General features: G+C 31.1%; 3 protein-coding genes across 6 annotated transcripts; all 3 read left to right on the forward strand.

Annotated features, from left to right (window-relative positions):
- The first annotated feature begins 1,266 nt into the window (after positions 1-1,266).
- On the forward strand, positions 1,267-2,682 carry LOC145042787 (ethylene-responsive transcription factor RAP2-2-like). The gene is made up of 2 exons (XM_078991263.1): positions 1,267-1,729; positions 1,822-2,682. The coding sequence occupies exons 1-2, from the start codon at positions 1,471-1,473 to the stop codon at positions 2,529-2,531; spliced, it is 969 nt and encodes a 322-aa protein (XP_078847389.1). The 5' UTR covers positions 1,267-1,470; the 3' UTR covers positions 2,532-2,682.
- A 121-nt stretch (positions 2,683-2,803) lies between these two features.
- Positions 2,804-5,911, forward strand: LOC145042788 (uncharacterized). 2 transcript variants are annotated; one of them, XM_078991265.1, is made up of 4 exons: positions 2,804-3,286; positions 3,374-3,463; positions 5,568-5,636; positions 5,714-5,911. In XM_078991265.1, the coding sequence occupies exons 1-3, from the start codon at positions 2,804-2,806 to the stop codon at positions 5,595-5,597; spliced, it is 603 nt and encodes a 200-aa protein (XP_078847391.1). In that variant the 3' UTR covers positions 5,598-5,636; positions 5,714-5,911. The 2 variants fall into 2 exon arrangements, with proteins under 2 accessions (XP_078847391.1, XP_078847390.1); XM_078991264.1 differs by lacking the exon at positions 5,568-5,636.
- Positions 5,912-11,052: 5,141 nt separating this feature from the next.
- On the forward strand, positions 11,053-12,881 carry LOC145042789 (GDSL lipase-like). 3 transcript variants are annotated; one of them, XM_078991269.1, is made up of 6 exons: positions 11,055-11,416; positions 11,495-11,604; positions 11,722-11,952; positions 12,036-12,285; positions 12,366-12,596; positions 12,704-12,881. In XM_078991269.1, the coding sequence occupies exons 1-6, from the start codon at positions 11,152-11,154 to the stop codon at positions 12,724-12,726; spliced, it is 1,110 nt and encodes a 369-aa protein (XP_078847395.1). In that variant the 5' UTR covers positions 11,055-11,151; the 3' UTR covers positions 12,727-12,881. The 3 variants fall into 3 exon arrangements, with proteins under 3 accessions (XP_078847392.1, XP_078847395.1, XP_078847393.1); XM_078991267.1 differs by having other exon boundaries at positions 11,056-11,416; positions 11,483-11,604; XM_078991266.1 differs by having other exon boundaries at positions 11,053-11,604.
- The last annotated feature ends 756 nt before the right edge of the window (positions 12,882-13,637 follow it).

Below are 13,637 nucleotides of genomic sequence, written 5' to 3' on the forward strand. Positions count from 1 at the left end.
ACATATGGATCTAGCAAACTTGGCTCAGTTCATCCTTCTTCGGTCGCCCCCTGTCTCAAATCTACATCACCAGAAACCCTAACCTCAGTCGTCGGAGCCTTCTTTGCCGGAAGCCTCCATCGCCGGTGGTGGTGAAGGAGATGAGCATATGCTTTTTATGACATTTGTTATTTGTCTCTCTCTCACTAGTTCACGGTGCTTAAAGGTTTGCAAAGCCTAGTTATATATGTATCTCACTTCATCTTCGTATGTCTCCTCTGACGACAACAACGACGACTTCCGGTAGTGGTGGTTCTTTTGCTGGCATGACGTTGTTAACTGATGCACCTGACTAGAGATGCACAAAACCCGAATCCGATCCGATTTTGCTTATGTCATCAAGAATCCGATCCGGTTAAAATCCGATCCGAATCCGGTTAAAATCGGATCCGGTCGAAATCCGAATCTGATTCTAATCCGGTGTAAACCGGTTCTAGTGAGTTTTAAGCGGATTTTGGGGACGGATTTGGATCCGGTTTTTAACAAATCCGGTTTACGATCCGGTATCAAATCCGATTTGAAATCTAGGATTAGGATCCGATTGAAAATCCGGTTTTGAATCCGATCTGATCCGGTTTGGTCAAAACCGGTTTTGACCCAATCCAGTTTCAGATTGGATCCGGTTTTGAATAGTGAAACTGGTTTTTGTGTGCATCTTTACACCTGACAGATAAAGGGAGGAGGGGTGTTTACATTTTGTCTTTTTTATTTTATTTATTTTAATTAAAAAAATAATAAAAGTAGAAAAAAAAATAAAAAAAAAATACTAAGGGCAAATCAATCATTCTAAATATATTTAAAAAAAGTTTAATCAAACTCGCAATAAAATGAAAAATTTAGATTTGTAGTGTTAATCCAAACATTTTTAGACTAAAATAACAATTTTCCCATTTGTACAATTTTGTCGGGTAGTTAAAAGCCTAAAAACAAATATTCTTTTGGAAAAAAAATAAAGTTTGTAAAAGGCGTCGTTTGCATTTGCGAAAATGACAATTATTTTTAAAATTTTGGATATTTAGCTATTTTTAATAAAAAAAATTTAAAAATTAGTTATTATTATCATTTTCTTTATTTTTTATACATTTTCAGATATTTTCTTTTTAAACCAATTTTTCTTACATAAATAAAAAAGAAAAAAAAAAAAAGAAAAAAGAAAAACAAAAGTCGTATCCGCATACAGGAAAGGGCATTATGGTAAACTCGTGAAACACCTCGTTCTTGCCTACTTCCTGGCTCCCTGCTACTCCCTGTTCTTTTCTCTCGAATGTATAAAACTCACCTCAGCCATACTCATTCACATCTTCAAAGTTCAAACTCAAAACACTATCATCCTTTTAATAGCAACCCTCTTCTCCGATCAATTTTCCGTTTTAATACCCCTATTCTCCGATCAATTTTTCGAATCAAAATCCATACCAACAATCTGCAAATATGTGTGGTGGTGCAATCCTCTCCGATATCATAGCCCCGGCGGCTAATCGTTCTCGCCGGCTCACTGCCGATCTTCTTTGGAGCAACGATTTCACAAAGAGCTCTAGCAGTTACTTCTCAAACCCTCCACAATCCGATGCCTTTGATGTTGACGATGAGTTCGAGGCCGATTTTCAGGGATTTAAGGATCAGGTTGAAATCGATCAGGATAACAAGCCTTTTGCTTTCTCCGCCTCCAAAGACTCCGCTCCTGCTCGTGGTAATCCATGTTTCCCTCCTGTATCTTTTTCTTTCTTTCATGATTTCTTAATATGATTTTGTAATTGATTCTAATTTTACTTGCTGGTTTAGGGTCAAGATCTGTGAAATCTGATGATCAGGTTGAGAGATCTGGTTCCAGGAAAAGGAAGAACCAGTACAGAGGAATCCGTCAGCGGCCATGGGGAAAATGGGCCGCAGAGATACGTGATCCAAGGAAAGGCGTCCGTGTATGGCTTGGAACCTTTAATACCGCTGAAGAAGCTGCGAGGGCTTACGACGCCGAGGCCAGACGCATCCGTGGTGAGAAAGCAAAAGTCAACTTTCCGGAGAAAGCTTCTCCGGCGAAGCCCAAATCCCGGAAACCTGTTTACAAACTAGGATCTGTGGAAGAGAAACCAAAAGCTAATCTTACCGCGGATATGCCGGCGGCGAAACCATTTATTCCGTCCGAAACTGCTGCCTTTTACTTCAGCTCCGATCAGGGTAGCAACTCGTTCGATTGTTCCGATTTCCCATGGGGGGAGAACTGTGTAAGAACTCCCGAGATCACATCTGTGCTTTCTGAAGTCGATGAAGCTAACTTTATGGAAGATTGTAATCCAGCGAAGAAGCCGAAAACAGAGTCTGTGAATTTGGTCTCAGATTGTGAGAATACCGATGAGCTGTTCTTTGAGATGCCATGGGATACTTCTTCCGTCGACGCTTTCCTCAACGGCGATTCAACAACTCAGGATTGTGAAAGCGTCATGGATCTATGGAGCTTCGACGATCTCCCTGTCATGATGAACGGAGGATTCTAATTCAAAACTCAAAAGTTTTCGTTTCATGTGTCCTGTAAATAAGGCTTTACATGTCAGTAAGATTTATGTTTTTTATTAACTAGTGTCTAATTGTGTAATCGTTTGTGTGAACTCCATTAATGTCTAATGAACATGGATTTTGAGCTTTTAATCTTCCGTCACAAAACAGAAACCCCAAGCAAGGAATATGAGAATATACATCATCAGAAGCAAGAAAAACCTTTAAATTTTCTTCGATCTACAACCATGTTCATTCTTCATAGAGATGAATCATGATTATTTATCAGAAATTCTGTTTGATTTTCCTTGTTATCGTTGGTTTGCTGATTTTGATTTCTGGGTTTTTTTCGTTGATCATAATCTTCATATTGAAGCCAAGAAGACCGATCTTCTCATTTGAAACGATTGACATTTATTCCTACAATTTCGATGTTCCAGATTCTTCTGATGTATTACTTTCCACTGTTGCTTCTGTAACCTTAATTACGCAAAATCCAAACAAAATCGGTATAAAGTATGATTTTTCAAAGCTACAGATACTTGATAATGGATTGGTGGCAGGGATGATTAGAATCCCGGAGTTTTATCAGCCAGCTGGAAGCCATAATTTGAGGGTTGAAATTGACATTTTATTTCGGGATCTTGATGTAACTTCAATCATGTCTGGAGTTGAAATAAATAATTTTACAATCAAAGTATTGGGTGATATTGGAGTTCATTTACATGTTATGAAGATTGAATTGCCAAAGATCAAGGTTGGTTTTTTTTACTTTTTTATTTGTGAAATCGTTGGATTTGTGTTCGTTTTACAGAAATTTTGAATTTTGTTTGTGTTCTTGAAGGTTTGTTTGGATTGTGATGTAGCAATTGATGGTAGATATTTGATATCTAGGAACAAAATCTCAAGCCTGAAAGCAGTCAAGAATTATATTGTACGAAAAAACTTATCCTTTATTATCAAGAAAATAGGGCATTTATTATCCTAGAAATATAATCATTTATCAATCGAAAAACTTTACATTTTATCTATATAAATAAACACTTACATTTTAATTACCTTTCATGTTAACCTAATTATCGGATTTTTTCTTTTAAAGAAATTAGTAGCTTTATGATATGATATATATCTTTTTCTATTTTTAGGTTAACATAAAAACAACTCGTCATTTGTCTACGATAAAATGTAAGAAATAGAACAGTTAAACAAAAATAAGTGATCTTATTTAATTTTTCTTTATCAATTTAAAAACAAACATGATCAATGTCATGTTATAAAACAAGTGATAATTTCTCTTAAAAAACAAATATTTGTATAAATCTGATAGATAACTGAAAATATAATGATTTTTCTACAAATAAACAAAAATTTAGAATTTTTTTTTTTTTTTTTTGAATGCAGGTAAATAAATTGTTGTGTTTTTTTTTTTGGCCCTTAGAAATATGTTGGCAAAGATATGAGAAATAATTTCATTATTTTATGAAAAAGAAAATCATGGAGTGAGATTAAATGGACTTATGGGTGTGTTTGGGATTCAAATAAAGTTTATATAAAAATGTTTATTAACATATGTGCTATCAAAATAAAATCTATACAAAAATGTTTAAGTTAGCTTATGCAATATTAAAACAGAATAAAGTATTTTTGATTATTCTAATTATATACAAACATTTTTTATTTATTTAAGGTACAATGTTCTAGTTGATAGAATCGTGTAAAAGACATTGCATTAATATGGAATATTGAAAAAATTAAAAGTATAACTTTCATGCTAGAAAATGTAAAAGTAAGAAAACATAAAGATACAAATTGATTAAAGTACATTGGTATCCTTTTTATTTAACATTTTCCCTTTTGTTTCCCTTTCTATATAATAAGGATTCATAATTTTTAGAAATAATATCATAAAAAACCTTAAGTTTGGCAGAAAATATCGGTTTTACTCTTCGGCAATTTTTTTTTTCATTTATACAGCAAACTTGTCATTTTTTTGTCGGTTTTGCCCTTGTTACCTGCAATAACAGGTTTCCAAGTTATTATGAATTATTTTTTGTGAAAAAATCCTTAAGTTTACAAATATTTTGCAAAAAAACCCTTAAGATTATAAACATATAAAATATAAATATATATTCAAAATTTTATAAAACTAAATAGTTTTCTACTGAAACATATTTTTAGCTTTATGTATGGTAAATTTTATATTTGTTTGATATAAAGTTTTTATATTTAAATTTTAAAAAAGTTACATAGTTTTATCAAAATTTAAATATTTATTAATTAATACATAAACTTTTCAAAGTAACATTAAAAAACATCTGTTAACTAATAATAATATGACATTAGTGGCATTCAATTAATTTTTTTAAAAGAAAAATAAAAATATTTTATATGTTTAAAAGGTTTGAATTTCAGAAATAATAAACTATCATATTTTATATAAAAATAAATATATTTATATAATAAATTAGACAAATATATTTATATTTTATATGTTTAAAATGTTTATATTTATTTTTGATGTTTAACATGTTTATGATATTTTTATAAAAAATATGATAATATTATTATGTATTTAAACATATAAAAAATACGATGTGTTAGTATTTCTGAAATACAAACCTTTTAAACATATAAAATATTTTTATTTACCTTTTAAAAAAATTAATTGAATGTACATGATACCATATTATTCATAATAACTATTTTTGCATAATTACTTATTAACTAACAAATGTTTTTTAATTTTGTTTTGAAAAGTTGAAGTATTAATTAAGAAATATATTCAAATTTTGTTAAAACTAGGTAACTTTTTTAAAATTTAAATATAAAAACTTTATATCAAACAAATATAAAATTTACTGTACATAAAGCTAAAAATATGTTTCAGTAGAAAACTATTTAGTTTTATAAAATTTTGAATATATATATTTATATTTTATATGTTTATAATCTTAAGGGTTTTTTTGCAAAATATTTGTAAACTTAAGGGTTTTTTTGCAAAAAATAATTCATAATAACCTGGAAACCTGCTATTGCAGGTAACAAGGACAAAACCGACAAAAAAATGACAAGTTTGCGGTATAAATGAACCAAAAATCTACCGAAGGGTAAAACCGACATTTTCTGCCAAACTTAAGGTTTTTTATGATATTATCCCTAATTTTTATACGTTGAAATTTTGCAGGCACATTTTAATGCTAAGTCAGATGCTTTCTCCAATAAATGTTCCATAGGATTTTACGTATAAATAATCAGCTGTGATAGCTGAGCAGGTGCAAGATCAAAACAGCGTTGTTTCAAAATTCAATAAATTATTGAAGATATTTATTAATATTTTTTCTTTTTGAAAAATAGTGTCACAATTCTCTTTATTTTTAATGAATTTGAAGGGAAATAAACTATATTTCGTATACATATTTAATAGTTTATGCACATAACCATGTAAGATAATAGGGATAAAATAGCTTTAGAAATTCTGAGAATTGTGATTTCATTATCAAATCAAAGTATTGGGTGGTACTCCCTAATCTTTGATTGGATAAAACTCAGAAGAGAAAAGAACATAGAATGAGTGTATGAAATTTCGTAAGTACAAAAAAAAAAAAAAAAAAAAAAAAAACTGATCAAAATCGGTTAAATACCTTCTTTGTCTGAAAACTGTCAAAATTGTCATAAAACAGTTTGACAACAGTCAACAAACTTTCATAAATCTGGGTTTTCTATAAGAATTAATACCAAGTAAAAAACGGGTCAAATATTCTAAATTTGGACCCCGCTCCCAGGAGCGCTGCCCCCGGACCCCCGTTCGTTCAGGGGCTTCGCCTCTAAATGACAGTCTACTTTTAATCTTGAATAAACTTAAACAAATGTGCACTCCACACCTTCCTTACTTATTTAATATTTCTCAAGATCACTTTTGGTCAACAAAAGTAATCCAATTACACTTAAAACACATTAGTGAAACAAATCACCAACAAACCAGGTGCTCAAAATATACCATTATAACATGCTATTATAGTTTTATCTTTCTTATTTTGCGTCTTTGGTCGTCTTCTCCAAATCTCCACCCAAATTATGCAACTTCCTCCGTCGTTAAAAAGAAGAAGTAAGGATTGTTATGTTAAGAGAATCAATGTTATATGTGATGCATTAATTGAGATTTGAGGTATTAGCAATGTTGCATATTCCACACCACTATAAGATATGTTATAAAAATATCGTTCTAAAAATATGGACATCAAAAAAATAATTTAAATAGAAAAATTAAAATAAAATATTTATGGTTTTTATTGAATATTTTTTTGTTGGAAAAATGTAAATGTAAGGGATTTCATTGGAGATAGCAATAACTAAATCTCATGAGAAAAATGAAAAAGTTTGTTGTAACTACATTGCTATAATAGAAATATATCAAAATAAGAGGCTATATACTAAACATATGATTGGAAGTTTGTTGCAACTACAATGCAGCAAAAAGTTTCTTGTGTTGCCTTTGTAACCACATTGGACCTTTCAAAGTTTCTTTGCAATAGCACTTATCAAAAAGTTAATGCCAATTGTATTTGGTATTTCAATTTGTGAAAATATATTAATATTTTAATCAATCATATGGGTGCTCTACACGAAATATGGGCTATAACTTTTGTAATCAATATAATAAATTTTCAACCATTCATAATATATTAATTTTTTTAATTAAATAATCACATTTAATGTTTTAATGTTCACATGACATTTAAAATGGCTTGCAAGCACCACCAACCATGAGGATGCTCTAACTTTTCTTGGGTCAAAAGGTTACGGGCTTACGAGAAGTATTGCCACTCACTTTCATATTACTTATAAAAATCAAAATCCAACTAGAAACATTTATTATTAACTTCTGTAATTTTTTATTGAGAAAATTATTAATCTAATAAAAATGCTAATTATTTTTTACTTAATAATAAAAAATTGGCCATTAGCCAATAAAATAATAGACTAAAGTAAGTGACATATGGTTTGGGCAATGAGCTACGATTCGGCGCTTTCGGAAGTAAATGACCAACGGTTTAGGGCATTTGGGCTATTGTTTTGTAGGCCATTTTTGGGTGTTAGAAGCTAGCAGTGGCTCCTAACAACAATCATATTTTTCTTCCAACCCTCGTTTTTTTAATTTGTTTTATATCATTTACCTTTGTAATCCAATAGTATTTGGTATAGTTTTTTGGTAAAAAAAATAATAATAAAAAAATACGAAACCGTAGATGGGGATGTCAACTACGGTGTATAAGTGTAAAATTTGTTAATATACAAAATGTGTATTATCAAGTTGTACAACGTAGATGACATAATCTGTCGTTTTCAGATATATTTTTGTTTTTTTAGTTATCTGCAACTATGTTTTCAAATAAGTGGCAAAAGGATGTTTCAAAGGTTTGTAATTTAAATTTGATTTATTGAATTTGGATTTTTTTTTTCTTCTACTTCTTACTCTATTAGTTTTTTTATAGGGAGCTCAACTACATGCTATCTGCATTGAATCTAAAGGTAAAAGGGGTACGTGGTGAGTATTTATGTGATAGCAATTTGGTGAAAGTTGAAACCATCATCCAAAGCTACGGATCCTGATTTGGCAAAGGAGTTGTGGGAGTTTAGTTTGACTTTGACTAGCTCCACATGATTTGTATGAAATTGTTACAAATATAATAGACCAAAATTTCAATTCAACCTTTATTACTCAAAGTTGAACCAAATAGAAAATATCAACACTTTTGTAATTAAATTATTTGGAAAAAAAAAATTCCCTCACATACGGAACAAATGGTGGCGAATCCAAAACATTTTCCTGTTAGGGGCACTTGCGATCATAGACAAATAAATGGTTATAAAGTTGTATGTCAACTCAAGCCTTGTCATTATTAATCATTATTATATGGTGTGATATTTGGGCTGATTTGGTACTTAAAAAGAAATAACATTTGAATGTCAAGAACAAAAGAGTAGTTGGAAAGAGGAAATAGCATATGGGTTATGTCAACTATGGTTTTGTCTATAACCCCATGTGTTGTTCATCTCTTATCCAATTGAAAGGAAACCATAGGTGGTATTTTTACCTAGGGTTTTGTCCCAAAAAAAAAAAGATTTTTTTTAATAGTATAAGGCAAAACCGTATGTGAGTGGCAAACAATAGGTGTGTTTGCATCAATTACAGATTTACTGACAATTTTTTGACTAATGATTAATTTTTTGTTATTATATATATATATATATATATATATATATATATATATATATATATATATATATATATATATATATATATATATATATATATATGAAATGATAATAAATGTTATATTGATAAAATTAATAATATTTTCATTTTAATCATTTTAATAAAAAATGATATTTAAGTGAAAAATCATTAGGTATTTTGACTAGATTAATAATTTTCCATTTTTTATTTAACTTTTGGGGTTTTACCTTTTTTTATCCTTTCCTCTGTTCTGTCGTAGATCTATATTTATAGATACAAGTGATGCTATGATATTTGATAAGAAGATCTCTCTCCTAAAGTGATTACCCACATAATACGCTCAAAAGATCCCCAACTAATTAATATATTTTGTTTAGCCCTACATCAATTTGTTCCTTTTTCACGCATGACCTTCGAGAATATATTAAAAATTAATTTATATTTTCCGTTCAAAATTAATTGTTCACTTCTGGTTTTTGATTTTTTTTTTCAATTTGATCTTAAATATTTTTATTTGTGATATATATTATTTGATAAAACTTATAACAATGAAAAGATATTTAAAATACATTTCATTCATATATTTTGTATCAAGTATTATATATCAAAAAGAATAATATTTAAGATCAAAATTGAAGAATAAAAACTTAAAAAATCAAATGTCGACAATTAATTTGGAACGGAGGTAATATATATCACAATTCGATAATTTGGCATGCACTTCATCCGTTTGATGAAATGTCTGAACCAAATAGTTCAAATACGATTGAGAGCTCATTGTCGTTTTTTCTTGATTTATAGAGGATGGGAATTTTATGCTTACTTATCTCTTTTATTGGCAATAAATGAGATTGGTTGCTTATGTAATTGTAAAGAAACCCTTTGAAAAAATGTTGTGAGCTTTTCGGCTTTTCCCTTTTGTGGGTAATATTTCTCATATGCCCCAAGAAATTGCATCTTTAGTGGTGCCCATAACATGTTTGTTAAATTGCCGAAGTGAGCTTCATGCTATGTTGATATCTTGTGTGGGCTACCAGATGCCAATACATATACATATACAGGTTGTAAAAACAAATAACTAATGGTCAAAATATATGATATACAAAACTATACAAAATTTTAAATATACCTTTCATTTATTCATAAGTATTGATGAATAATGGATTCTTGTAGCACACTTAACCTGAATCAATTTTTAACTGAAAGTATTGTGTTTTGCTGGTTGAGAATGATAGGTATGGTAAGATTCAATATTAGTAACATGCTAATAGATTCTTCAATGCTAATAAGAACCATAGAAACAGTTTTTTGGGACAACTAGACATTATCGTTTTAACAATGTAGCTGTTTTTTAAGACTTAGGCAACAAACCTCCAAAATCAGTATCTCAATTTGATGCTCCCATTAGGCTAAAAAAAGGCAGTTGAACCATTTGGGATTGTTCGATTCAAGATAGATTATGCTAATCAACAATCTTTCTATTACACCCCTTGACATTAAAATACATAGAAAAGATAGGAAAAAATTAAATCAATTAGAAACTAAGGGTGTTATGAAACCAATTCATTATGCTAGAGGGAGTCGTTTGGCAATGAGCTCGGCACAACCTACGTTGCCTCAACGCACATCACGCATTGGCCTCTGCAACAACTGCTCGTCAATCTAACTTGATATTCCCTTATAGAATCTCGGAGGGATGATTGGTGTAGTTTACCCTTTAATGTGTCCTTATGGAGTTATGGTTCATTTTTTTTGGTTTGCGGTTTTGTTTTCTATAGTTTTTGCAAAATTAAAAACTGAACTACATTAGAATTTTTCCTTTTTTTGCAAAACTTAAAAAAAAAAAACACGGTCAATTTTTGTTTTGGCTTTGGTTTATGTGGTTTTTCCCATTTGTGGTTTGGTTTTTGGTACCCTACGATACAGGCATATGTATATCGAGCTATGCATAATATGTATATACATAAAAAAAAATACGTTTTTCGTGGAACGAATAATCTTCGGTGGTTTGTCTAGATTGTTTTTGTGGTGTTTTTTTTTTAATATTATCATATTTTAGAAAAATAATATATTTTTATTTTTATAGAAGCCAATGAAAAACCATTTATTTTCAGAAAAACCTCTGAAATTTTTTTAATTTTAAAATCCTTTTATAACCAAATTCTGAGATTTTTTAACCTACTAAAATCACAAATATATAAAATCTAGTTGATTTTTTTGTTGTTAATCTCTTAAAAAAAAAAAACAAATAAAGTCAAAAAGACTTTTGTAATTGAAATATACAAGCAAAAAATTAGTCACAACCTGGTGATCTTGTTGAAGGATAATTGATTCGAGAGTGGAAGTTGTGGATCGCGAACTCTTGATCTGAAGACAGATTAGCCATGGTCGTTGCAAGCAGCGAACTGGCCGTTCTAGTTTTCGTTGTTTTGTGTCTATCAATACCTACAGCTTGCCTGAGTTCGCACGGGATTTTCGACCAACACGTTGCGCTCTTCGTCTTCGGTGATTCGCTGTTCGATCCTGGAAACAACAACTACATCAACACCACTGCTGATTTTCAGGCGAATCATTGGCCGTATGGTCAATCTTACTTCAATCCTCCGACTGGGAGATTCTCCGATGGCCGTCTCATCCCCGATTTCATCGGTGAGCAATATCAACATGTTTTTCCTTCTTCCTTACCCTACCATAATACCATGCCTCTTGATGCAGCTGAGTATGCAGGACTACCTCTCATTCCGGCGTATCTCGAACCGGGGAATAATGAATTCACTCACGGAGCAAACTTTGCGTCTGGAGGAGCTGGTGCCTTGATCGAAAGCCATGCTGGATTTGTATGCCTCCCCTTCTCTGCTTTGGAGAACTTATTCCCTACAATGTAAATGCGCCTTTTGTGTTCGATGAAATGCCTAGCTGAAGAGCACAATGAATTATTCTTCTATGTTATGTAGGTAGTCGATCTTCAAACACAGCTACGCTACTTTGGCAATTTAGAAAACCATTACAAGCAGAGTTTAGGTGATACTAAAGCTCAACAGCTCCTATCAAACGCTGTCTACTTGTTTAGCTGTGGAGCCAACGACTACCAAAAGCCTTTTGTCAAAGATCACAGCATCTTCCATCCATATACCCATGAACAATACGTGGACATGGTGATCGGAAACTTGACTAACGTAATCAAGGTCAGGATTCAAACTATATTTCTTCTCATCTGTTCTATCTTCAATCAATTAAACTCGATTCTTGATTCTGCTTTTACGAACAGGGAATACACGAAAAAGGAGGCAGGAAATATGGATTTGTCACTGCCCCACTTATAGGCTGTTGGCCTGGAATTAGGATGAGACAACCTGGGAATACGTGTAGTGTAGAAACTGATGATATTACAAGATTACACAATCAACAACTTTCAAGAAAGCTAAAGAATTTGGAGAAGGAATTGGAAGGATTTATGTATACAAAATTCGACATTTCCACCTCCATTAACAACAGAATGAAGAACCCATCAAAATATGGTACTCATGAGTTATCTTTATGAACTATTATTATATTATCATCTTTGATTTCTTTATATCTGGATTAATTTGACATGAAGGTTTTAAGGAAGGAGAGATTGCATGTTGTGGTAGTGGTCCATTTAGGGGGATTTACAGTTGTGGAGGGATAAGAGGGATAAAAGAGTATGAAGTATGTGAAAATTCCAGTGATTATTTGTTCTTTGACTCTTTTCATCCCAATGAAGTGGCAAGTCGACAATTTGCAGAAATATTTTGGAATGGGGATTCCAAGATCACAGAGCCTTATAATTTGAAAGCCTTCTTTGAAGGTACACATTTTGACATTTACAAAAAAAAAAAAAAAAAAAAAGAGAATTAAGTGTAAATTTTTAGGGTTTTTTGGTGTGAATGAAGGTTTTCTTGTGTGTGCTTGTAGGGATCCCAAATGATGAGTTATGATTAGTTACAGTGACGTGGAAGCCATGAAAGTTCTTGTAAGAAGGTTAAGTTAGTTGCACAGATATCATGACATATTATAATGTGTTTATAGTATATACTCTTTAATCTTATTTCTGCGTTTATTTTGAAATGATAATATAGTATATTGTTTCTAACACCCCAATTTTTATATATAGATTATTATATAACAAATAATTGTTCTAGCATATCCCAAGATCAATTCCGAACTTTCTTATAGACTAAATTACTGCGGAAGCAAAATAAAATAAAATAAAGTCTTCAACCGAAGAGCTTCGGGTGTTACGTCTTTGCGAAATTCTTTTGTTGCCTTCTTAATTTATCCTCCTCCTTGTCCTTTTGTCTGCAACTAGCTAAATAGTTTTCTGGGTTGCGCACATTTAATGTTTCTAAATGAGTAAGTCTGGGGCCTAGTGAGGTCGTGTTGCACACACATGTCCATCACTTTAAAAAAACATATGGTTTTATTATATATCTTCAATAAATCATACAACAAAACATATAATCCGATAACATAATTTAGGGGAACGATTAATTATCCAGAGAAAGAACTAAATGTTCATTTCCCTTCTCCGTGAGATAACTCATCATCCATTGTACTCAAGTATTTTAAATATCCAAGGAAATTAGTATAAATCTCAATTCCCATCCTCGTCGATCACACACATCCGTCATGCTCACGGCGATTAAACACCCCACCCGTTCCCACTAAACATGTCACCTAAAAAAACGCACGATAGATAAACAACTCAAAATAACATTTTCACACAACCATACTTATCATAAAATATACTATGAATAAATAAATAAAAACCAAATAATAAACGCATGACAAACATTTATGTGTGAGCAACCACAGAACACGAGAAAACTCACATTGTAACAGACAAATC

Source organism: Lactuca saligna, chromosome 4 (genome assembly GCF_052625555.1).
Source record: "Lactuca saligna cultivar CGN05327 chromosome 4, ASM5262555v1, whole genome shotgun sequence".
NCBI classification, from domain to species: domain Eukaryota; kingdom Viridiplantae; phylum Streptophyta; class Magnoliopsida; order Asterales; family Asteraceae; genus Lactuca; species Lactuca saligna.